Genomic DNA, 26,722 nt, shown 5'->3' on the forward strand with positions numbered 1-26,722 from the left:
CATCGTGGCTGCGTTGCGCATAAAGTGCGCCATGCAAATCGCGCATGGATCGCGCCTGCTCCTTGCGCTATAGTCCCGTTATAGATCGCGTTATAACGTAACGTAATCTTGTAAATGTAACCTGCACTTACACTCATTGACCACCAGATGTCACTTTTCCCAAACAGTACAGCGCATGCGTAAAAATCTCTTCTACAAAACAGTGGCCACCACGACTTTTCACTACGGATTTTGTCCTTACTTTACGGACAGAGTGTTTGTATTTACTCGCAGAAGCAGCTACGTACGGTCATTTATGTAATTGGTACAGAAGCCATGCTAACCTTTGCTATTGCTGGATGACTACTTAAAACATTATTTGAGGACCTACAGTATCATACTTTACACTACGGATTTTGTCCTTACTTTACGGACAGAGTTATTTTATTTTATTCGCAGCCGCAGTGACGTACTGTATGGTCATGAACTGTATGTGATTGGTGCAGAAGCCATGCTAACCTTTACTTTTTTTTTAAATGCACTATTTTTTTTTTTTTCATTTTTTTATCAATAAAGTAATTTGGTGCTTTGCAAATTCCTTTTGCACAAAAAAAATAACAATGGCAGGCTGCAATGTACATGATACAGTTATTGTCGTTACATACTGTAAGATACAGAGAACGTTTTTTTTCTCGCGAGTAAATTTTCCACTTCAGGTAAAAGTCCTTAATTTAGGGAAAGAGTACTTACTTTAAGGAAAGAGTTCTTGGATTAAATTTGCAGGAGGAGATATCAGTTATACATGTTGTTGGTACAGATTGCTACTGCATAAATATGGAATCCATGCTAACCTTTACTAACGCTGGAAACTTTCACATGGTATATTATTTACGGAGGTGTCTATCATTATGCTGTACTGCGCCATGAAAACAGCGCAATCTACTGGGCATGTCTCATACTTGACTATACAGTATATTGTACACCAATGGAGCAGCTGAGATCACAGGTTTCTGTGGCCTAGCGGTTAAAGACACAGTTACTGTATACTGCTAGCAGCAATACTGGTTCGATCCACAGTGTGGTACAGGTTTTTTTTTTTAAACGTACTACTTTTTTTTTCATTTTTTAATCAATAAAGTAATTTGGTGTTTTGCAAATTCCTTTTGCACAAAAAAATTAACAATGGCAGGCTGCAATTTACATGATACAGTTATTGTCGTTACATACTGTAAGTTACAAAGAACATTTTTATTTTCGCAAGAGAAAATTTTCCACTTCAGGTAAAAGTCCTTAATTTAGGGAAAGAGTACTTACTTTACAGAAAGAGTTCTTGGATTAAATTCGCAGGAGGAGATATGATCAGATATACATGTCATTGGTACAGATTGCTACTGTATAAATATGGAATCCATGCTAACCTTTACTTTTTTTTTAAATGCACTATTTTTTTTTTTTTTTTTAAATCAATAAAGTAATTTGGTGCTTTGCAAATTCCTTTTGCACAAAAAAATTAACAATGGCAGGCTGCAATTTACATGATACAGTTATTGTCGTTACATACTGTAAGTTACAAAGAACATTTTTATTTTCGCAAGAGAAAATTTCCACTTCAGGTAAAAATCCTTAATTTAGGGAAAGAGTACTTACTTTACAGAAAGAGTTCTTGGATTAAATTCGCAGGAGGAGATATGATCAGATATACATGTCATTGGTACAGATTGCTACTGTATAAATATGGAATCCATGCTAACCTTTACTTTTTTTTAAATGCACTATTATTTTTTTTTTTTTAAATCAATCAAGTAATTTGGTGCTTTGCAAATTCCTTTTGCACAAAAAAAAATAACTGGCAGGCTGCAATGTACATGATACAGTTATTGTCATTACATACTGTAAGATACAGAGAACGTTTTTTTTTTCTCGCAAGAGTAAATTTTCCACTTCAGGTAAAAGTCCTTAATTTAGGGAAAGAGTACTTACTTTACAGAAAGAGTTCTTGGATTAAATTCGCAGGAGGAGATATGATCAGATATACATGTCATTGGTACAGATTGCTACTGTATAAATATGGAATCCATGCTAACCTTTACTTTTTTTTTAAATGCACTATTATTTTTTTTTTTTTTTTTAAATCAATAAAGTAATTTGGTGCTTTGCAAATTCCTTTTGCACAAAAAAAAATAACAATGGCAGGCTGCAATTTACATGATACAGTTATTGTCGTTACATACTGTAAGTTACAAAGAACATTTTTATTTTCGCAAGAGAAAATTTTCCACTTCAGGTAAAAATCCTTAATTTAGGGAAAGAGTACTTACTTTACAGAAAGAGTTCTTGGATTAAATTCGCAGGAGGAGATATGATCAGATATACATGTCATTGGTACAGATTGCTACTGTATAAATATGGAATCCATGCTAACCTTTACTTTTTTTTTAAATGCACTATTTTTTTTTTTTTTTTTAAATCAATAAAGTAATTTGGTGCTTTGCAAATTCCTTTTGCACAAAAAAAATAACAATGGCAGGCTGCAATTTACATGATACAGTTATTGTCGTTACATACTGTAAGTTACAAAGAACATTTTTATTTTCGCAAGAGAAAATTTTCCACTTCAGGTAAAAATCCTTAATTTAGGGAAAGAGTACTTACTTTACAGAAAGAGTTCTTGGATTAAATTCGCAGGAGGAGATATGATCAGATATACATGTCATTGGTACAGATTGCTACTGTATAAATATGGAATCCATGCTAACCTTTACTTTTTTTTTAAATGCACAATTTTTTTTTTTTAAATCAATAAAGTAATTTGGTGCTTTGCAAATTCCTTTTGCACAAAAAAAATAACAATGGCAGGCTGCAATGTACATGATACAGTTATTGTCATTATATACTGTAAGATACAGAGAACGTTTTTTTTTCTCGCAAGAGTAAATTTTCCACTTCAGGTAAAAGTCCTTAATTTAGGGAAAGAGTACTTACTTTACAGAAAGAGTTCTTGGATTAAATTCGCAGGAGGAGATATGATCAGATATACATGTCATTGGTACAGATTGCTACTGTATAAATATGGAATCCATGCTAACCTTTACTTTTTTTTTAAATGCACTATTATTTTTTTTTTTTTTTTTAAATCAATAAAGTAATTTGGTGCTTTGCAAATTCCTTTTGCACAAAAAAAAATAACAATGGCAGGCTGCAATTTACATGATACAGTTATTGTCGTTACATACTGTAAGTTACAAAGAACATTTTTATTTTCGCAAGAGAAAATTTTCCACTTCAGGTAAAAATCCTTAATTTAGGGAAAGAGTACTTACTTTACAGAAAGAGTTCTTGGATTAAATTCGCAGGAGGAGATATGATCAGATATACATGTCATTGGTACAGATTGCTACTGTATAAATATGGAATCCATGCTAACCTTTACTTTTTTTTTAAATGCACTATTTTTTTTTTTTTTTTAAATCAATAAAGTAATTTGGTGCTTTGCAAATTCCTTTTGCACAAAAAAAATAACAATGGCAGGCTGCAATTTACATGATACAGTTATTGTCGTTACATACTGTAAGTTACAAAGAACATTTTTATTTTCGCAAGAGAAAATTTTCCACTTCAGGTAAAAATCCTTAATTTAGGGAAAGAGTACTTACTTTACAGAAAGAGTTCTTGGATTAAATTCGCAGGAGGAGATATGATCAGATATACATGTCATTGGTACAGATTGCTACTGTATAAATATGGAATCCATGCTAACCTTTACTTTTTTTTTAAATGCACAATTTTTTTTTTTTAAATCAATAAAGTAATTTGGTGCTTTGCAAATTCCTTTTGCACAAAAAAAATAACAATGGCAGGCTGCAATGTACATGATACAGTTATTGTCATTATATACTGTAAGATACAGAGAACGTTTTTTTTTCTCGCAAGAGTAAATTTTCCACTTCAGGTAAAAGTCCTTAATTTAGGGAAAGAGTACTTACTTTACAGAAAGAGTTCTTGGATTAAATTCGCAGGAGGAGATATGATCAGATATACATGTCATTGGTACAGATTGCTACTGTATAAATATGGAATCCATGCTAACCTTAACTTTTTTTTTAAATGCACTATTTTTTTTTTTTTTTAAATCAATAAAGTAATTTGGTGCTTTGCAAATTCCTTTTGCACAAAAAAAATAACAATGGCAGGCTGCAATTTACATGATACAGTTATTGTCGTTACATACTGTAAGTTACAAAGAACATTTTTTTTTTCGCAAGAGAAAATTTTCCACTTCAGGTAAAAATCCTTAATTTAGGGAAAGAGTACTTACTTTACAGAAAGAGTTCTTGGATTAAATTCGCAGGAGGAGATATGATCAGATATACATGTCATTGGTACAGATTGCTACTGTATAAATATGGAATCCATGCTAACCTTTACTTTGTTTTTAAATGCACTATTTTTTTTTTTTTTTTTAAATCAATAAAGTAATTTGGTGCTTTGCAAATTCCTTTTGCACAAAAAAAAATAACAATGGCAGGCTGCAATGTACATGATACAGTTATTGTCATTACATACTGTAAGATACAAAGAACGTTTTTTTTTTCTCGCAAGAGTAAATTTTCCACTTCAGGTAAAAGTCCTTAATTTAGGGAAAGAGTACTTACTTTACAGAAAGAGTTCTTGGATTAAATTCGCAGGAGGAGATATGATCAGATATACATGTCATTGGTACAGATTGCTACTGTATAAATATGGAATCCATGCTAACCTTTACTTTTTTTTTAAATGCACTATTTTTTTTTTTTTTAAATCAATAAAGTAATTTGGTGCTTTGCAAATTCCTTTTGCACAAAAAAAAAATAACAATGGCAGGCTGCAATGTACATGATACAGTTATTGTCGTTACATACTGTAAGATACAGAGAACGTTTTTTTTCTCGCAAGAGTAAATTTTCCACTTCAGGTAAAAGTCCTTAATTTAGGGAAAGAGTACTTACTTTAAGGAAAGAGTTCTTGGATTAAATTTGCAGGAGGAGATATCAGTTATACATGTTGTTGGTACAGATTGCTACTGCATAAATATGGAATCCATGCTAACCTTTACTAATGCTGGAAACTTTCACATGGTATATTATTTACGGAGGTGTCTATCATTATGCTGTACTGCGCCATGAAAACAGCGCAATCTACTGGGCATGTCTCATACTTGACTATACAGTATATTGTACACCAATGGAGCAGCTGAGATCACAGGTTTCTGTGGCCTAGCGGTTAAAGACACAGTTACTGTATACTGCTAGCAGCAATACTGGTTCGATCCACAGTGTGGTACAGGTTTTTTTTTAAACGTACTACTTTTTTTTTTCATTTTTTAATCAATAAAGTAATTTGGTGTTTTGCAAATTCCTTTTGCCTTTTGCACAAAAAAATTAACAATGGCAGGTGGCCATGTACATGATACAGTTATTGTCGTTACATACTGTGTTGCAAAGAATGGGGTTTTTCGCACAAGTAAATGTCCCACTTCAGGTAAAAGTCCTAACTTTAGGGAAAGAGTACGTACTTTAGGGAAAGAGTACGTACTTTAGGGAAAGAGTACGTACTTTATCTAAAGAGTACTTGGATTAAATTCCACATCTTTTTGGTTATGCATGTCGTTGGTACAGATTGAGTTTGAAAGTCAATGCATGCTTCTGCACCTTCCCCCACGATCATTCCCATTGAGCCCACTGTTTACTGTAAACAGTATGTCTGTAGCAAAACACCTCCCCCAGCTCCTTTGTGCATAGTCACATGAGTAAGTGAAGAACTATCAATGTTGCAAAATGACTATGTTCACCCTATTGTGTGTTTGTCCCTACATTGTGTACTCAATCCGGGATTGCAATTGCAGACAAAGCAGTGTCATTTTCTGAAGAGTTTTAACTTAATAAAGATACTGTATTTAGTATGCGCTATTCACATGGTACTGTATTGTTCCCATTCTACAGTAGGCACCTGCTGCCCTGTGGTACAGTTTGAAAGTAAATGCATGCTTCTGCACCATGCTTCTGCACCTTCCCCCATGATCACTCATTAGTAGAGACAGGATTATATGCCACATAAAAAGCTTGACATATGCATGCAAATATGCATGAAAAATACTTAAAATATGCATGAAAAGTGTTAAAATAAGCTACATTCAATAATAAAAAAATTAATTTTAACTTATTTATTTAAAAATCAGCATACAATTACTGTAGTTGCAAATAAACCTCCAAAAAAGGCCCACAGCATTTGCAGATGTCTAGTGCTGTTCACAGGAGTTTTTTTCTTCCTGGCTGTTACAGCAGACTGCAGCATCCAAAGCTTTTCTTGCATCAATATATGGACCCTCATCTCCAGCTGTCAAAATAATAATAAATAACAAGGATGAATGTCCAGATAAAAATGATGAGGAATATCCAGATAACAATGAGGAGGAATATCCAGATAACAATGAGGAGGAATGTCCAGATAACAATGATGAGAAATGTCCTGATAAAGAAGTGGGAAGATGGCAACAATAGTGGATCCGGTGACTGAAAGAATTATGAGGAATGGCTGACCTGAGGATGCTGGAGACGAAGTGCATGGCACAGAAGACTTTTTGCACTGACACTGAGCTACCTAGGCAGATCCCCTTTATGCAAAGAGGGCGGCTGCCATTGGCTGTCACAGTGAAACAGGTGAGAATACCTGACCTGGCCGATCCCCTGTTTGCCCTCAAGCTAGATGGCGGCGCTGGCCTCCCGGCATCTATAGCCTTAGAGCGGGACCATGCTGCAGATTCCCATGTTGCCTTCAAACACTGCCAGACCTCTGCCTGCCGCCTCACCTGACATGGTGGCCTACACATGCCAGCCGGCGGCGGACACGGGCGGGTGAGTACAGTACCCGCCGTGTACCACCGTGTCGGCATGTGACAGTACCCCCCTCTTTTCGGGTAACCTCAGGATGCTTGTGCTTCTTATGGGAATTCTTCAGAAAAAAGCCTTTAACGTGATTTGGAGCGTGTAAATCAGCCTTATCTACCCAAGAATTCTCCTCTGGTCCGAAAACAGCCCACTCCACCAGAAATTGATGCCGGGAGTTGCGATAACGAGAGTCTATGATTCGTTTGACTTCAAACTCTGCATCTTTCTCTGTATTGACTTTTGAGGGTCTGGGTACTTTCCTTTGGATGATGCTCAATTTTAAAGGTTTAAGAAGAGATACGTGGAAGGAATTGGATATCTTCATGGAAGATGGAAGTTGCAATCTGTAAGCCACCCGATTGATTACTTGAGTGATGGGATATGGCCCAATAAAGTGTGGGGCAAATTTCATGGAGGGTACACGAAGACGAAGATTGCGGGTGGACAGCCATACTCGATCCCCTACCTTTAATGGTGGAACCGCCTTTCTTTTCTTGTCAGCTGCCCTTTTATATCTGGAAGAAGCTTGAAGAAGAGCTTTATGGACCTCAGCCCATATTTTTGCAAAACCATGAAGAGAAGAAGCAGCTGCGGGAACCTCTGGGGACGGCAGACTTGTGAAGTCAGGGGACCGTGGATGCTTGCCATAAACTGTAAAGAAAGGTGTGGTACCTGAAGAGGAATGGTAGGAGTTATTGTGTGCATATTCTGCCCAAGGTAAAAGATCCTTCCATTCATCCTGAGAGGAGGACATAAAGAGTCAAATGAATGTCTCTAGATCTTGGTTGACACGTTCGGTTTGCCCGTTAGTCTAAGGATGGAAGGCGGTGGAGAATTTCAGTTTTACTTGAAGAGCAGCACATAGAGCTCTCCAGAATTTGGCGACAAACTGAAGACCCCGGTCGGATATAATTTCTTTTGGCAGACCATGAAGCTTGAAGATGGACGATATGAAGAGTTGAGCAAGCACAGGAGCAGAAGGCAGGGACTTTAGGGGCACAAAGTGGGCCATCTTTGAAAATCTATCGACTATCACCCAGATGACAGTATACCCGCCAGATGGCTGTAGGTCGGATATAAAGTCCATCGAGAGATGCGTCCACGGTTCCGTTGGGATGGATAGTGGTAGCAGAGCTCCAGCCGGAGGATTTCGAGAGGTCTTGTGCTGAGCACACTTGAAGCATGATGACACAAAGTTTGGTACATCCTGCCGAATGGTCGGCCACCAATATGAATGCAGGAGAATTTGCAAAGTCTTTTGAATACAGGAATGTCCAGCAAAACGGGAGGCTTCTTGCGTAAATTGGGTGGCACAAAGAACTTGCCTGAAGGAGGTGTAGGATGAGGAGTGACATGAGCGAAGACTACTCGGTTCAGGATGGGCTGCTTTAGAGGTTCAGAGTCTGAACTGGCATCGAAGGAACAAGATAAAGTGTCAGCCTTGTTGTTTAAAACCCCTGGACGATACTTGATTTGGAAGTTAAATCGTGCAAAGAACATAGCCCAGCGGGCTTGTCGAGAAGTGAGACACTGGACATGACGTAAGAAAGAATCTGAAAAGACTGTAATCTGGTGATGAGCCCCCTCCAACAGGTACCGCCACGCCTCAAAGGCTAACTTAACTGCTAGCAGCTCCAATGGGGTAATTCTTTTCTGCCGGAAGAAATTTCTTGGAGAAATATGCACAAGGGTGAAGCTCTGAATCCTCTCCTTTTTGCGAAAGGACTGCCCCTACTCCTTCTGAAGAGGCATCGACCTCCAGGATGAAGGGCCTATTCACATCTGGCTGAAGAAGGATTGGGGCGGTTATAAAGGCCTGTTTTAGTTGTCAAAAGGCCTCGGAGGCCTCGGGTGGCCATTGGGCAGGATTGGCCCCCTTTCGGGTGAGTGCAGTCAGAGGTGCTGCTATGGTGGAGAAATTTCAGATGAAGTGGCGATAGTAATATGGCGGAGGCAGGGAGTTTGGAAGAGGATGCTTGTGACTCACTCAGAAGGACGGGTATGACTCGAGATAAACAAGAAGAAAAGCAGTCTTTACTCCAGGCCTTAATCTCCATAGTTAGCCACTCAACATAGGGGTTGTGCAAGGTAAGCAACGGCATTCCCAGAACTACAGCGTGAGAGGACTGTGGAAGGACCAAAAACTCTAACCTTTCTTGGTGCAGCGCTCCAACTTGAAGATGTACTGGTACAGTCTGAGAGGTAATTTGACCACTGGAGATGTGGCTACCGTCAACGGCTGTCAGGACCAAAGGCTGCTCTAATGGCTGGAGGGGTATGGAGAGCTGTGCAGCGATATCGGCCGAAATGAAGTTTCCCGCTGTGCCTGAGTCTAGCAGAGTCTATGGTAGAAGGAGATGGCAATAACACTCCTAATCTACGGTAACCTCCCTCATGGGGATTAGAAGCGGTCGTTTCCCGGACGGAGTGGACAAGAGGCCAGGAGATGGGAGGAAGAGGCACAGTACATACAAAGATTGTCTCGACGTTGTCGGTTCTTTTCTTCGAGGGAAATGTGAGACCAGTTTATGTGCATTGGTTCTTATGTGGCAGAAGTAGTAGATAATCCACTTTTTACAGGAGTAACAGCAGGGGAGGGACGAGGACAAAGCGATCAGAACGAGCTCTCTCCAGTTGTCGCTCTTGAATCCGCAGATCAACTTTATTGCACAAGAAGATTAGATATGTCAGGGTGGAGGGTGTATCACGGGTGGCCAATCCATCCTTGAGGCGACCGGCTAGGCCATTCCAGAAAGCAGAGACGAGTGCCTCTTCATTCCATCCTAACTCAGATGATAGCGTCTGGAATTGCACAACATATTGACCCACTGGTCTGCTATCTTGACAAATTCTCAGAATCTCTGTAGCTGCAGATGATACTCGACCTGGTTCGTCAAAGATTCGCTGGAAGGAAGTGATAAAATCGTCATAATTATTCAGCAGAGCATCTGCTCGTTCCCACAGCGGCGAAACCCAATCCAGGGCTGGACCAGAGAGGAGTGAGACGATGTAGGCCACTCGTGCCTTGGCAGTTTTGAATTTGGATGATTGGAGAGTGAAGTGCACATCACACTGATTCAAGAACCCGCGACATCCTTTAGGAGACCCATCATATTTGCTGGGGGTTGGCAGATGCAGATGAGGAGGAATAATAGACCCGGCTGGCAGCGTGGCAGAGGAACTTCCTGAAGGAGCTTATGATGTTGCTGCAGCAACTGGAGGAGCAGCTGGTGGAGAAGTCAGCGTTTGTAGGAATTGCGCCACTTGCCACTGTGAGGACTCCAACTTTTCCAGGTGGACCATGATGCCTTGCAATACATCTGCCAACGATCCCTGCCAAAGATTTTCACCCGACTCCATCGGGTCAGTGCAAACTGTCACGGTTAATGGTTCTTATGGGGTTGTGTGGTGTTCAGGGACTGGAGACGAGGCAGCAGCAGTAGGGTTAAAACGAGCGGGTTTAATAAAAGATGTCATACAGGGACTCAAATACTTCTTTGAGGAAAAGACAGGCAAAATAATATTAAATAATAAGGATGAATGTCCAGATAACAATGATGATGTCACGATCACCATGGCTGCTACCCAGTTCCCCTGTGCTGTGCCTAGCCCTGGGTCCTGTATCAGCGTGTCGCCTACCCTGGCGCTCACCTCCACTCCTGTTCCTTGTACTAGTGGGGTGCATGTTCCCGCACTGTCACCACGTGGTGACAGTGGTGCTAAGTGCTCCGGTGCCATACAGGGCATAGGTGGCGTGAGACATGAGCCGCCATGTGTGTCTGTGCCTGGTTAGGCCTCTGTCTGGAAACGCCGGCAACTGCACAGCTGCGCACACTCACCACCGGCTGGTTTCTGTCGCCTCCTCTGGCGGCCGCCATCTTTTGGGATCCTGCAACCTGTACTGTGCGGCTCCACCTTGCTGTCAAACGGCTATCCAATCGCCGCACAGCTCACTCCTTAAGTACTGGCTTGCCCTGCAAGACCGGCAGCCAGTACAATGATGTCCATGCCTAAGCATCATTGCTCACTCCTGGCTGTCTGTAGTAGTTACTACAGTTCCTGCGCCTCTGGTGAAGTTCTCTTCTATTCCTGCTGATCGTCTCACTGCTACACCTGTGTACCAAGGAACCTGCTGCCGCCAATACGGACTGGACAAGGTTAGCCCCCCAAAGGGGTATTATCTTTCTCCTCAATCCTGACGGTTATTCTCCACGGTTACTCCTGGTTCTGCAGCCACGATCCAATTCAGCAAGGACATTCAAACTTCATCATTTAATCTTCATCCAACCATCCCATTATTCTTCCAATCATCCAATTGTTCTTCCAACCATCCAATCTTCATTCAATCCTCCAATTGTTCTTCCAATCATCCAATTGTTCTTCCAACCATCCAATCTTCATTCAATCATCCAATTGTTCTTCCAATCATACAATTGTTCTTCCAACCATCCAATATTCATCCAATCATTCAACTCTTTATTCAATCATCCAATTCTTCATCCAATCATCCAACCCTAAGAACAATCATCCAATTCTTCAATCAATCCTCCAATACTTCTTTCAATTACCAAGCATCTCCATCCTCTTCAATAAAGTATTGTATTATTGATTTTTATCATTCCATAACTTACAGTATATTATTGTGCCAGACACTTTTTAAATAATGGGCTGGGTTATGTGCCTAAAGGTGGTCATACACGCTGCAATTGCGCTCCCGCGGGCATCGCATCGCACAGTACAAAAAGTATGTGCTGCACACACTTTTTGTACTGCTTTCGGATCGCATCGCACACACATTGCATGCATGCCGTGCGATGCTATCTAGCCCATAACGTATGCGATTCTCATAGCGTGTATGGGCACCTTTAGTGCCTGCAACATTTTGCGGACACAGCACTGAGATGGTGTATGCAAACATGTACATGCACCCGAGATCCTCCATAGGATTGCATGCTGCATACGCTCCCACAATCGGGCTGCAGCTTGTTGCATTGGCAATGTTAAAGGGCGCAAAATTTATGGTTTGTATGAGGGCGAAGGACACCCTAGCACCGGCCCTGGTGCCCGGGAGAACTTACGCAAGTTCTGACTGACTGCGCTATTTCCATAGCTTAAGCTTATTCCATAGCTACGGTAACTGAAAAACGTCTATCAGTACTCTATCCATAAACTACTGAGATCGCATTGCATGGATTGCATGGCACTAATGTGACCATGCACAGAGTGGCTGGGGGAGGTGTTTTGCTACAGACATACTGTATACAGTAAACACTGGGCTCAATGGGAATTAATGCTAATGAGTGATCATGGGGGAAGGGGCAGAAGCATGCATTGACTTTCAAACTCAATCTGTACCAACGACATGCATAATCGAACAGATCTACTTGTGTGGAATTTAATCAAAGTACTCTTTCCCTAAAGAATGTACTCTTTCCCTAAAGTTAGGACCTTTAACTGAAGTGGGAAATGTACTTGTGTGAAAAAAAACCCATTCTTTGCAACACAGTATGTAACGCCAATAACTGTATCACGTACATGGCCACCTGCCATTGTTAATTTTTTTGTGCAAAAGGCAAAAGGAATTTGCAAAGCACCAAATAAATTTATTGATTAAAAAATTAAAAAAAAAGTAGTACATTAAAAAAAAAAAAAATTGTACCCCACTTTGGCTCGAACCAGTATTGCTGCTACAAGTATACAGTAACTGTGTCTTTAACCGCTAGGCCATAGAAACCTGTGATCTCAGCTGCTCCATTGGTGTACAATATACTGTATAGTCAAGTATGAGACATGCCCAGTAGATTGCGCTGTTTTCATGGCGCAGTACAGCATAATGATAGACACCTCCGTAAATAATATACCATGTGAAAGTTTCCAGCATTAGTAAAGGTTAGCATGGATTCCATATTTATGCAGTAGCAATCTGTACCAACAATTGTATAACTGATATCTCCTCCTGCAAATTTAATCCAAGAACTCTTTCCTTAAAGTAAGTACTCTTTCCCTAAATTAAGGACTTTTACCTGAAGTGGAAAATTTACTCCTGCAAGAAAAAAAACGTTCTCTGTATCTTACAGTATATATCGACAATAACTGTATCATGTACATTGCAGCCTGTCATTGTTTTTTTTTTGTGCAAAAGGAATTTGCAAAGCACCAAATAACTTTATTGATTAAAAAATGAAAAAAAAGTAGTACATTAAAAAAAAAAAAAATTGTACCCCACTTTGGTTCGAACCAGTATTGCTGCTACAAGTACTGTATACAGTAACTGTGTCTTTAACCGCTAGGCCATAGAAACCTGTGATCTCAGCTGCTCCATTGGTGTACAATATACTGTATAGTCAAGTATGAGACATGCCCAGTAGATTGCGCTGTTTTCATGGCCCAGTACAGCATAATGATAGACACCTCCGTAAATAATATACCATGTGAAAGTTTCCAGCATTAGTAAAGGTTAGCATGGATTCCATATTTATGCAGTAGCAATCTGTACCAACAATTGTATAACTGATATCTCCTCCTGCAAATTTAATCCAAGAACTCTTTCCTTAAAGTAAGTACTCTTTCCCTAAATTAAGGACTTTTACCTGAAGTGGAAAATTTACTCCTGCAAGAAAAAAACGTTCTCTGTATCTTACGGTATATAACGACAATAACTGTATAATGTACATTGCAGCCTGTCATTGTTATTTTTTTTGTGCAAAAGGAATTTGCAAAGCACCAAATAAATTTATTGATTAAAAAATGAAAGAAAAAAAAAAAAATAGTGCATTTAAAAAAAAAGTAAAGGTTAGCATGGATTCCATATTTATACAGTAGCAATCTGTACCAATGACATGTATATCTGATCATATCTCCTCCTGCGAATTTAATCCAAGAACTCTTTCTGTAAAGTAAGTACTCTTTCCCTAAATTAAGGATTTTTACATGAAGTGGAAAATTTACTCTTGCGAAAATAAAAACGTTCTTTGTAACCTACAGTATGTAACGACAATAACTGTATCATGTAAATTGCAGCCTGCCATTGTTATTTTTTTTGTGCAAAAGGAATTTGCAAAGCATCAAATTACTTTATTGATAAAAAAAATGAAAAAAAAAAAAATAGTACGTTTAAAAAAAAAAAAACTGTACCACACTGTGGATCGAACCAGTATTGCTGCTAACAGTATACAGTAACTGTGTCTTTAACCGCTAGGCCACAGAAACCTGTGATTTCAGTTGCTACATTGGTGTACAATATACTGTACAGTCAAGTATGAGACATGCCCAGTAGATTGCGCTGTTTTCATGGGGCAGTACAGCATAATGATAGACACCTCCGTAAATAATATACCATGTGAAAGTTTCCAGCATTAGTAAAGGTTAGCATGGATTCCATATTTATGCAGTAGCAATCTGTACCAACAATTGTATAACTGATATCTCCTCCTGCAAATTTAATCCAAGAACTCTTTCCTTAAAGTAAGTACTCTTTCCCTAAATTAAGGACTTTTACCTGAAGTGGAAAATTTACTCCTGCAAGAAAAAAACGTTCTCTGTATCTTACGGTATATAACGACAATAACTGTATAATGTACATTGCAGCCTGTCATTGTTATTTTTTTTGTGCAAAAGGAATTTGCAAAGCACCAAATAAATTTATTGATTAAAAAATGAAAAAAAAAAAAAAAAACAAATATAGTGCATTTAAAAAAAAAAGTAAAGGTTAGCATGGATTCCATATTTATACAGTAGCAATCTGTACCAATGACATGTATATCTGATCATATCTCCTCCTGCGAATTTAATCCAAGAACTCTTTCTGTAAAGTAAGTACTCTTTCCCTAAATTAAGGATTTTTACATGAAGTGGAAAATTTACTCTTGCGAAAATAAAAAAGTTCTTTGTAACTTACAGTATGTAACGACAATAACTGTATCATGTAAATTGCAGCCTGCCATTGTTAATTTTTTTGTGCAAAAGGAATTTGCAAAGCATCAAATTACTTTATTGATTAAAAAAATGAAAAAAAAAAAATAGTACGTTTAAAAAAAAAAAAACTGTACCACACTGTGGATCGAACCAGTATTGCTGCTAACAGTAAACAGTAACTGTGTCGTTAACCGCTAGGCCACAGAAACCTGTGATTTCAGTTGCTACATTGGTGTACAATATACTGTACAGTCAAGTATGAGACATGCCCAGTAGATTGCGCTGTTTTCATGGCGCAGTACAGCATAATGATAGACACCTCCTTAAATAATATACCATGTGAAAGTTTCCAGCATTAGTAAAGGTTAGCATGGATTCCATATAGCAATCTGTACCAACAAAATGTATAACCAAACAGATCTGCTTTAATTTAATCCAAGTACTCTTTCTCTAAAGTACTGTAAGTACTTTTTCTCTAAAGTAAGGACAAAATCTGAAGTGGGAAGTTGGACAAAATCTGTAGTGGGAAGTTGCGTGGCAGCCTGACATTTCGTTTTGTAGAAGACAGATTTTTTTTTCTTTTATAAAGTGAAGAATGTTGATTGGCCAGCTTCTCACAGATCAATGTCACCTGCAACATCATTGTATTCAGCACCGTAGTCTTAACGTGGAACATTTGTCACCCAGTGGTTAAACTATGTATTACATGGTGTGGGACATAACGCAGGACATAACGCAATCTACAACTCGCGACTCAGAGACCTCAAAAGCGCGTTGTAAACCACGATGTACTTGGCCACATCTGTAATATAAAAAAAATATATATTTTTGAAACAATAGTTTTTTATTTGAACTTATATAAACACATTCTGCACTTTTTAGCGGGTATTTTGAACATCACAGAGATGTTGGCACTTAAAGGGTTAAATTTGCCAGCTGTGGATATAAATGATAACTGATTATCAGTGTACTCTTGTGTGTTTTGAGTCTCAGAAAGTGCAGAATGTGTTTATATAATCAGTGAGTCATATATTTCTGAGACCTAGGGGAAATTTACGAAGATCGAATGGGTACGAATTTTTGTATTTGTACCTATTCGATGTGAACGTACTTCACACATCAAATAATTTACTAAACAAAAAATGCACACGATTTGTATTTTTACCATTCGTATTTTTAGAAATTCTAAAAAATACGAATGAATACACCATCGATAGAATATGGCCGTAAGGCCCCTCTCATTTCAATGGTATCGACAAATTTACTAATGATTTCAACTTGTGAATACAAATCACTAGTAAATACGAATGGAAAATAGACCACCTTTCCCATTCATATGATCAGTCAGATCCATGCAGGCTTCTCAGGTCCCCCCCACACAGCTATAACCAGAACCGGGCTCAGAGACCTGGTCCTGGATTTAGACATTCAGGGGCCAAAAAAGTTGGGTTCCCTGCTATTTCTAAAATCAGCACCAGGCTTAAGGGTTGGCCCTGGTTCCCAAAATACGGGGGACAAAATGAATAGCGGTCTCCCATATTTCGGCAACCAGCACTGGGCCCAAATAGCCAGCAGGGTAATGCCACGGCTGGAGGAACAGCGCCCGCCCCCCCTCCCTTCCCAATCGAGGGGTACCTCCACCAGGCTACCCTGCCCAGTCTGATGATTTGTGTAAAAAATATATGTAAAACTATTTGTGTGTTGTTGTAGAACTACAAGTCCCAGCAAACCTGCCCCACCTGCAGGATCTTGAAGAACCACAAGTCCCAGCATGCAGGACATTAAAGGGCCCACTGGTAGTTGTAGTTCTACAACAGAAAAAAATAGTGACATAAAAGACACACATAAGAGTAATAAAACTTTAATACACATTACATTAATTCATACTATACTCGCCTATGGATTCCAACATTGGCCTGTCCCCTTCTCCAGTAGAAATCCATTCAGTGCCTGTGGAAGGAAATTATACTATTCATACACTTATGTTCCGTAGTAGGCATCCTGGGGAGTTAAAAAAAAAAACCCACATACTTATCTTATGAGAGAATCCCTTATTGTTTGTTTACATTTATGGCTCCTCCCCCGAACTTAGGGATTGTCCGTCCCCCAGCCTTCCGGGGGAACTCTGCTCCTTATTGGCTTTCTGAAGCATGCTCGCCTTCTGCGCAAATAAATTGGATAACAGCTTTTTTCAGTGATCTGGAGGAATCCATCGAAAATATTTTGTTTATAGCTCACATTACTTCCAAGTATGTATATTACAGCTATGATGATTTGCCAGGATAACACATATATTCACTGTTACATTTTATTGAAGATAACTGGTTTCATTTACTGTATCTGCTCTCTTTTAGCTTAAGAACAGACCAACCATTCAGTGGGCAGGAATGGATCCTAAAAAGCTTTACACTGTGATATTCACAGACCCCGATGTTCCCAGCAGGGATAACTGCCATCTTGGGTGAGAATAATGAAAGCATTTCCATATGACATATTCATATCTGGTAATATACATAGAGGTATTCGTCTTAATATTTTATTTAGCATTGTCCAATACATAAAAATAAAAACCTTACATCATAAATTCCCAAACTCTGCTATTACAGTCCAGGTTTTAAGGCTATCCATGGTTGAGTCTGGATCATCAAATACAATTTACTGAGTTACTAATTAAGCCACCTGTGCTCAAGTATGGACATCCTTAAAACCTGGACTGTAATAACAGTTTGGGAAACTTACATGTAGCTTTGTATAAATATATTAGAAACAGAGCTGCCATCAGAAATTGTGGGGCCTGAGAGTGACAAAATAAGCAGGGCCACCCACACACTGCTCCATAGCCACACAAACACACACACACACACACACACACACACACACACACACACACACACACACATTACCCCCATAGCCACACACACACACACACTGCTTCCATTGCCACACAAATGCCCCATAGCCACACATGCACACTGCACCAGTCCCACAGCCACCACCTCGCATTGACAACCTCAACTTCCACCCCCCTAGCAATCCCCAGAGGTAACCATTCTACAGGCAGGAGGAAGAGATTACAGCAGTCTATGGGAGGGAGCCCTGATGGCAGCAATGATGATCCAGACCACCAGCAAACAACCACGGAGGGACAGAGCCAGCAGAGGTATTTCAAAATTGCCACTGGCCAAGAGCCAATCAGGAGCAGCAGCCCACAAGCTCCAATTGGCTCACAGTCGGAGCTAAATTAAAATTACTGCCGCTGGTGGTTGTCTGCTGGCGATCCCAATTATCACTGCTGCCACCTGGACCCCTTGCAGTCCGGGCCGGGACTAAAATCCTGGTCATCCCCACTTGATGGTGGCCCTGATTAGGAACACATATAGATTTGCCGATGCAACATGGTACCATTTGAGAATGATACCCCTTTTACACCCAAATCCCGGATCCGACCCGGCATTTGGAACACGGATCCAAGCCAGGTCAGATCCGAGATTTGCACCATTTACACTGCGGTGCCTACCTGCAGTGTAAATGGAGATGGCGTTTGGAGATGACATCATCTCCAAGAGCCGGGACCGCCTATTGCTGCGGCAGGCCCCGGACTGCCACGCTGGGGGCAAGCCAAGCACCAAGGTAAGCTGCTGGGCTGCCCCCAGCCCCCGTGCACCCCCAAGCCCCCGTCCGTGAGATGAATGGATGCCGCACACAGGCATCCATTCACCTCCTCCCTGCCTCTGCTGCTGTCTGCAGAGTACAGCAGCGGAGGCTGTGTGTGCCACTGCGGTCCGGAGGGTGTGCTTCCCCCATTGATGTAAATGGGAGCCAGGTCAGATAACCCGGCGTACCCGTTTACACCGCCCTCTACCCAGGTCCTGCCCATGTTCTACCCTGGTCAGGACCTGGGTAGAAGTCCCGTGTAAAGGGACACAAGTTAACTTCTTTTACATCGCCGCCAACCCGGGTTACTCTTGGGTGCCTTGGAGATATCCAGCTCACCCCTCCACTCTCAGTTAATGTTCTGCAAAGGACACCCTACATGGGGGGTGGGGGGGTTCATAAACAGGATTTGCCATTTCCAGTGGAAGGATATTATTTGACATATTTTAGGGTAAAATTAATGTAATATATTAATACTTTCAAATAACCAAAGTGCTTTTTTTTTAATATAAGCAAACGATGCCACACTTTGAAAAAGGTATTTCTACTTCCCCAAATTGCTGTTGGTTCTTTAGTCAGGCTAGTGACTCCGTTTTCTATTCAAGGAGCTTTCAGACAACAACTCCTAAACATTCTAGTGCTAGTTTGCTGTTTGCTAAGCCATATTGGCTATACTTTTGTATTTGTTCTGCTATTGTGCTGAAGAACCTTAGTTTTGAACTAAAATTGTACTGCTTGTATATGATCCTCCCTGGGTGGTGTGTTTTGTGTATTTGTGTACAGTAAGTCGCCATTTCATTTTGTTTGACAGAATTTTTCTTCATTAGGCAATGGCATCACTATTTAGTAGTAAATGTGAAAGGGAATGACCTCAACAGTGGCTGCACTCTGACAGAATATGTTGGCTTAGGAGCTGGTAAAGGGACAGGTATGTAACATGGTAATGTTGTATTTCTGCAAAAGGCCAATTTTTCTAGATCTAGAAAATTTATAAATTCCAAAGGGGCCTATACATGTGGTGACTGTGCAGAGCGATCTGAGCGATGCTAGATCGCTCAGATCTCTAAGCAAGATCGCTCAGCACACAGCGTTGTGTCGGCGATGTGTGCTGAGTGATCTGTCATGGCCAGTGTTCTCCGGTGAGATCACTGGCCTTGACTGGCGAAGTAACTAGATTTATCCAGCATGCTGGATATTAATCGCCGGGCAATACTGACACGTGGGGCCACACATTGCTAAGGCCCCTACACACGGAGCGATGTAAGGGCATTTTGATCACCTAGAAAATGACCTGAAATCGCCCTGTGTGTAGGCCTTATTAGGCAGGTTCTCAACATTGGGGCAGATGTATTACGCCTGGTGATATGATAAAGTGGAGATAAAAAAGATGGTGATAACGCACCAGCCAATCACAGCCAGAAAAATTACAGGTAGGAGTTGATTGGCTGGTGCGTTATCAGCTTACACTTTATCTCTTCACCAGACTTAAGGAATGATGCTAGAAGCATTCACGAGTGTATCAAATCATTCATTGTGTGTACACACGGAATGATTTGATACACTTCACAACAAATTGGTCTATGATATTCCTGCATGCAGGGAAGATCATAGACCATCGTTAAGGATCGGCAGGTACAGGTGGTCGTTCCCATCAATCGGGAATGCCCACATTGTCCTTCATATAGTTCTGTGTGTATGCACCTTTAGGGGATGATTCAGGTAGGCTCTCAAAAGCAAACTCTTTAATGGACAAAACCATGTGCACTACAGGTGGGGCTGATGTAACATGTGCAAACAGAGTTACACTTGGGTGGGGTGTATACTTCAAACTGTCAATCTATATTGCAGTATAAAAATAAAGCAGCCAATATTTACCCTGCACAGAAACAAAATAACTCATCCAAATCTAACTCTCTCTGCACATGTTACATCTGCAGTGCACATGGTTTTGTCCATTAGAGAGAGATTTTGCTTTTACAAGCCAACCCGAATTAGGCCCTTAATACATCTGCCCCACAGTGCTGCGACACATCTACAGACACAGATTCCACATGATTCATCATAGACCAATGGTATCACACTAATATTTATCATATTTTCAAACGAAAGGGAATTACAGGCACTGGGGCAGATGTATGAACGTTCGATATGGGGGAGAAGGGATATTAGCGCACGTTATGTGCGCTGATACCGCTTCTCCCCCATGTATGAAGCAGCCAGCGTGCGGTAATGGACAGGGGCGCTATGCGCCCCTGTCCATATCGGCGCTGCTATCAAAATGATAGCAGGCCGAATGTATGAACGGTCAGCATCGCTGACCGTTCCGCACGAAGCCTGCTTTGGCTTCGCCAGCTTCAGGCTGGCGAAGCCCTATCTAAACAGCAGGGACAGCGCTGTCCCTGCTGTTAGGTCTGGGCTGCGCTGGGGATCTCGCGTGAACAGCGAGATCCCGCGCATGCCCAGTGCGGCCGGCCGGGGGACAGGAGATAGCGCATCAGTATTAACTGATGCGCTATCTCCAGAAAGGGACATCGCTGAAGGGGGGAGTTAACGCTCCCCTGCTTCGGCAGACAAGATGTTAATACATCTTGTCGATGTCCCTTCCTGCTTCGCCTCGCTATTGAGGCGAAGCAGGAAGTATCATAGCGGCGCGATAAGCGCTGCTATGATACATCTGCCCCAATATGTGCACTTAAATGTACTTCATATATAGTAATGTGCACTGGAAACAAGCAGAATGATTTATTTTGATTTTCTTTTTAATCTAAATGTTTTTCAAAAGCAAGATTTGTATGTCTTCAAAATTAAACTCATTGTTGGCTGATATGACCGTAACTACAAAACCGCTCTCACACATAGGAGTATTTATCAAATGGTAAATAGAATCACTGTGAGTGTGAGAAACAGCTGCAGAAATAGTGTGCCGAGCGTAGCGAGGCACCGAGCCCGAAGTATGGCAACAAGCCATGCGAGGGGACGTGGTGCACTTTTTCGGGGTCCATGTCAACTGTGTCGACATTCGGGACAAAGAAACGTGAAAACCCCATGTCAACTGTTTGACTGTCGACCTTCCCAATGTCGATCTAGTGCGTGTGTCGACGTAATGATGTAATGTGTCAACCTAAGGCCTGTTGCCCTCAGTTCGGTTGACCCCTGGCTATGTGATGCTGCACAGTGCTATCACTGACTGGCTGCTTCTGGGGGAGCCTCCAGGATACTAAAAACCCTGAATGACTAATATTATGTTGCTCATTATTTAGAGATTTCCATAAAGTGACACCTGCTCTGCTCCAATCACCACAGGATGATGGAGATGATTCATTGATACATATTTAGCACTTTATTACATTTTAATGTTACAAGCTTTGCATGGGCACTGCTAATGCAGATAACACCTTGGCTCTCTCAACACAAGAAGAGATGCAAGTTCTTGATTTGAAACTTCTAGAGAGATGTTTGGTCTTTAGGGGGAGATTCTCTAAGCTAAAAATGCGGTTAACCCCCCGGGTTACCGCATCCCACCGCCGCCCCGCAATGACCCCCCCCGCCGCCCCGCATCGCCCCTCACCTGTGTCCGGGCTGCACAGAGCTGTGCTGCCCGGACCTGTGACCTCCCTGCACTGATCCTCTTCCGGGTGCAGGGAGGAGTAGAGCCCGGCACAGCAGCAGCAGCGCCAGGTGTGGGAGGGAGGGGGGAGCCGCCGGGACCTGCTGGGACCCGGCCACTCTCACCGCAAAGGACAGCTCTTAACGCAAGAGCTGTCCTTTTCTATAATTATCGCATATGATAGAGCATATGCGATAATTATAATTGCGGAGAGGCGAAGGGGGGTGGAGATTATTAGAGAATCTCCCCCGTAAGATGGTACAGTGGGGTGAGTCTTATCTATTAAGAAGGTGTCAGTGGTGAAAATATAGTTATTAGGATAAATAGCCACTTGGGGCCTAATTCAGACTTGATCGCTGTGCAAATTTGTTCTTAAAATGGTCAAAACCATGTGCACAGCAGGCGGGACAAATGTAACATGTGCAGAGAGAGTTATGCAGCATACACACAGGGCAACAGAGCCTCCGTGCTGAGTGATGTAGTGTAGCACAGATCACTCGGCACACATGCGATGCACCAGCGATGTCTGTGAGCGATCTGGCACAGACAATGTTCTCTGGTGAGAAGAACACTGGCAATGACTAGATTTATACTACATGCAGTATGAATGTAGCCTGGCGATGGTAACATGTGGGCATGCATTGCTGTCGATGGAGAGCCTACACACGGAGCGATCCGTGCTTAATTTCTAAGCAATCTAGACATCTAGACAAATCGCTTAAATATAGGGCTACAATCGCCTCGCGTGTATGTCCCATTAGATTTGGATGGGGTGTGTTCAAACTGAAATCTAAATTTCAGTGTAAAAATAAACCAGTCAGTATTTACCCTGCACAGAAACAATATAACTCAACCAAATGTAACTCTCTCTATGCACATGTTACATCTGCCCCACCTGCACTGCACATGGTTTTCTCCATTTTGAGTAAAAAGATGTCCTGCAATCTGGTCTGAACCAGGGCCATAGGCCCTTATTCTGGTTGACTCGTTCGGATGCATATTCGGATGGGCGGCCGACTGTTTGTGTATATGCATGCGCAGTCTCTTCTGCGCATGTCTGTACGCAGAGACCGTCCAAACTCAGCTAGAATTCTGCTCGGCATGTGCACCCTCGTGGCCATCTGAGCAGAGGGTGGAGAGGGTTGTGATAACCTATTTAGGCTCATTACCATAAGTGTACGCCCTGCGTTTCATTGGCGTTCCCATGAAGGAAAGGCTGGGCGTGTGTATGGAAATGTGGTTGTGACGTTCGTGCGGGGGGCGTACAGCTGACATTGCCAGATGTCAGCTGCCCGCCCATATCCTTGCTTGTGCTCAGACACATGTACGAGTGGTCTAGAGCACTCATGCCTGCGTCATTCGATGGTCGCCGACCATTGGAGGATGGGGGTGGATCCCACAGGCCAGCGAGTGTATGTTCACATGAAACATCCATTCGCTGGCCCTTCGCTCAGCACCCGAGCGTATTCAGTGAGCAAATGGGGCGGCGCAAGCAATCCATACGCTAGGCGGGATTTGGAACGTTCGCTGCCCGTCCAAATACGCATCCGAACGAGTCAACTAGAATAAGGGCCATAGTCCTGTGTCTTTGGTCAGTCTCTCTAGAGGACACATTTAAATAAAAGCATTTTAAATGCTGCCTCCCAAAATCAGCGATTTTTCCCTTTCCCCCCCCCTCCCCATAAGGTTCATTTAAGTTTTTAAGAATGTTAAGCCTTTCAGGTCCAACATCTAGTCAGGCTGAACAGCCCTAGCGCTAGTAGCAGATCCAATGGTGAGACACTTTAAAATAAGAACATTAACATAATACAACATTCAATGCAGATAATTTTTTTATAAAAAAATAAAATAAATTATATTCCAATTAATTGAAACAAACCAGACTGCTTGAATTGCAAAAAAAAAAAAAAAAATGGACTGCAAAGGGTTAATGGATATTTCAGAATCTTCGGTATGGTTGGGGTAAGAGTACCTAATAATTCTTGTGCATCTTCTCACTTGTCTGGTACAGGACATCACAGGTACACCTGGCTAGTGTATGAACAGACCACAGAACTGAAGTGTGATGAAACCCTTATAAGTAACACACGTGCTGAAGGCAGAGAAAAATTTAATGCAGCAAAGTTCCGCAAGAAGTATAAACTCCATTCTCCTGCTGCCGGTACATGTTTCCTGGCGGAGTGGGATGAATCTGTTCCTGATCTCTACAGACAGATGGGGGTGGAATAGAGACAGTGGAACCCTTCTGAGCAAGCAACGTCTATCAATGTACTGCTGGAGCGCGAGGTCTATAAAAGTAGAGGTCAAAATTAAATAGCATATACTTTATGCAGTGTCATTTTATATTGTCAGATTTTTCTATTCAGACTATATAACTAGGTTATTGTTTTAGCTTGTATTTGCTTTGTCCTTTAATCTTATCAGAAAACAGTAGTTATACAATAGTATCTATACTGCATAGCCTTTCAATTGCATCAATAAACCTAACTTACAATAAACTGCAGGCTGTTGTAATGTGTCGCTATTGTGTGTTCCATTCTGACAGCATCGGTATTAAAAAAAAAAACTGGCGCCATATTCCCAGTGATGGGAGTGTGCCCCGGCGATAAATCGCCGGGTGTGCGCTCCCGTTTCCAGCCCTGTTCTAATCGCTGGTCGCAGGAGCTTGCTGACCAGCTGAATACCTCTGAGGCACCGTCAGCAGAGGATTCTTTTCATCAGCAACCATCTCTGGTCGCCGATGAAAAGGGGGCATTGAGCGATGTATCGCCCGGCAATATATCGCCGGGCGATATATCGCCCCGTGTGTGTGTGCACCTTAAATTATATATATATGAATGTATATGTTTACTTGGGTAAGTTGTAAATAAATAAAAAAATGTCAAAGTCTTGCAATGTCATATGTGGCCACAAGATGACCTCACTCTCGAAATAAAAAGTTTCCAGATTTTCCTAGCAATTGCAGGTATCTTTTAACAGCTTAACGGACCAATACTTTTCCCTAAAATGCCCCCAAAATTATAAACTTTTTTTATGATCAAATCAGAAAAATATTAGCTTTCTAAACCTGATTCAGTATATATTCTTTATATAAAAAAACGATTAGAATTTTGGTGAAAAATTCACTTGAATAACCGACTTCTTAAGAGAGAGCTTAGGCTCCACAGGAATAATCCTCACTAGCAGAAGTGTTACCAAGAATGTATTTCTCACTATCAAAATCATTGTTCCTGGGCATGAACTTCTAATTTCCATGCTATCACTTGTAATAGCATAATTTGTCATTGTCTACTGTACGTCAATGCAAACAAAATGCACACATTAATTAAGCAAAAACATTGCCCCCCACAGTATTTAAACACTCACACTGGCTACCGCAGTAACACAATCACGTTGGCCACTGCATTAACCAATGATAAACAAATGTATTGCCCCCATTATAATTAAATACAGTGTCTTCCCCCCCAATGATAAATAATAAAAAAAAAACACACACACAGGCTCCTGCTTGTAAGTATTGGTAATTATCTCCTCCTTGGAGAAGAGCACAGAAGCAGCTGCAGCTCTCTCTCTTCTATCAGCCCAGGCAGCGCAGTACACAACAGGGGGCTCGGGGTGAGAGATTGCGATGGCGAGATGATGTATCTGCAGTATCTATAATGGGTACAGAGTGTGTGGTACACATGGGTTTCTGGGGGGCGGCACACCTACCTCACATCCATATATAATACTTACCTCTCCATAATCCTACGTTAGCACTATAAAAATCACCATTAAAATGGTGCTGCATCCATTTTCCTGTAGATTGGGACATGCACAATAGAGAAATCACCTGTGCATTTATAGTAGGCTCTGGTTCAAAGCTAGGTTACTTCTAGCAACTGCACTGAGATGGAGGAGTGGGCCATAAGCGTAACTAGAACTCACTGGGCCCCATAGCAAAATCTACAATGGGACCCCTATATTGGCACTGAGAGGTTAAAAAAAAAAACACATTGGCACCCATATAACAAAAAAGACAGATGTGACAGGACCAGGATAGAGCTGACAAGGAAAGGGTCAAGACAGAGGTGTCAGGGACACAACAGAATGTGTGGGGGGGGGGGGGGAGGAGGAGAGAGGGGTGACCAGGACAGGGGTGACACAACCAGGACAAGGGACATGAAAGTGGCAACAGGACAGAGGTGGCAGGACATATGTGACAGTGTCAGGAAAGAGCTGGTAGAGAGAAGGTAAGGATAGAGGCAGGGCCGGCGCTACCCACTCAGCAGCTCCTGCAAAGCAGGGAGGCGCCATGCTGAAAAGGCGATGTCTCCCTCCTTGCTCTGCTAAAGCTTCCTCAGCCCTCACTGTCACTGCCTCCTGCATGCTGCCCGCAGTGCCTATCTGACAGCGGGCAGGCGGCAGTATAAAGAGCTGCTCCCTGCACCGCGCATACACTGTCCTCCTCCTGCGACCTGCCCCCTCTTCTTCACGGACACTTGCGCTGAGGAATGTAGCGCTGCCTGTATGACATGTCCCTTCCGTATCCCCCCCTACCCATTGCTCCCTGCGCCTGTCAGCTGTCAAACAAATGACGAACAGGCAGCAGCGCCGCCTCCCCTTCCTTCCCTCTTCTCAGTGTGCTGTGCCAGTGCCACTGCCA

The 26,722-nt window shown here is 41.6% G+C and overlaps 1 protein-coding gene across 1 annotated transcript in view; it reads left to right on the top strand.

Annotated features, from left to right (window-relative positions):
* The window catches only part of LOC146012889 (phosphatidylethanolamine-binding protein 1-like), a 28,822-nt gene extending 4,246 nt beyond the window's left edge, over positions 1–24,576 (top strand). The window contains exons 2-4 of the mRNA XM_083151476.1: positions 17,171–17,277; positions 19,298–19,398; positions 24,089–24,576. Of these exons, the coding sequence (XP_083007602.1) occupies positions 17,171–17,277; positions 19,298–19,398; positions 24,089–24,306 (426 nt within the window). The 3' untranslated portion in view covers positions 24,307–24,576. The remainder of the gene's footprint in view (positions 1–17,170; positions 17,278–19,297; positions 19,399–24,088) is intronic.
* Positions 24,577–26,722: the final 2,146 nt, after the last annotated feature.

The sequence above is a fragment of the Crinia signifera genome, chromosome 1 (assembly GCF_055691185.1).
Source record: "Crinia signifera chromosome 1, ASM5569118v1, whole genome shotgun sequence".
Lineage (NCBI taxonomy): Eukaryota > Metazoa > Chordata > Amphibia > Anura > Myobatrachidae > Crinia > Crinia signifera.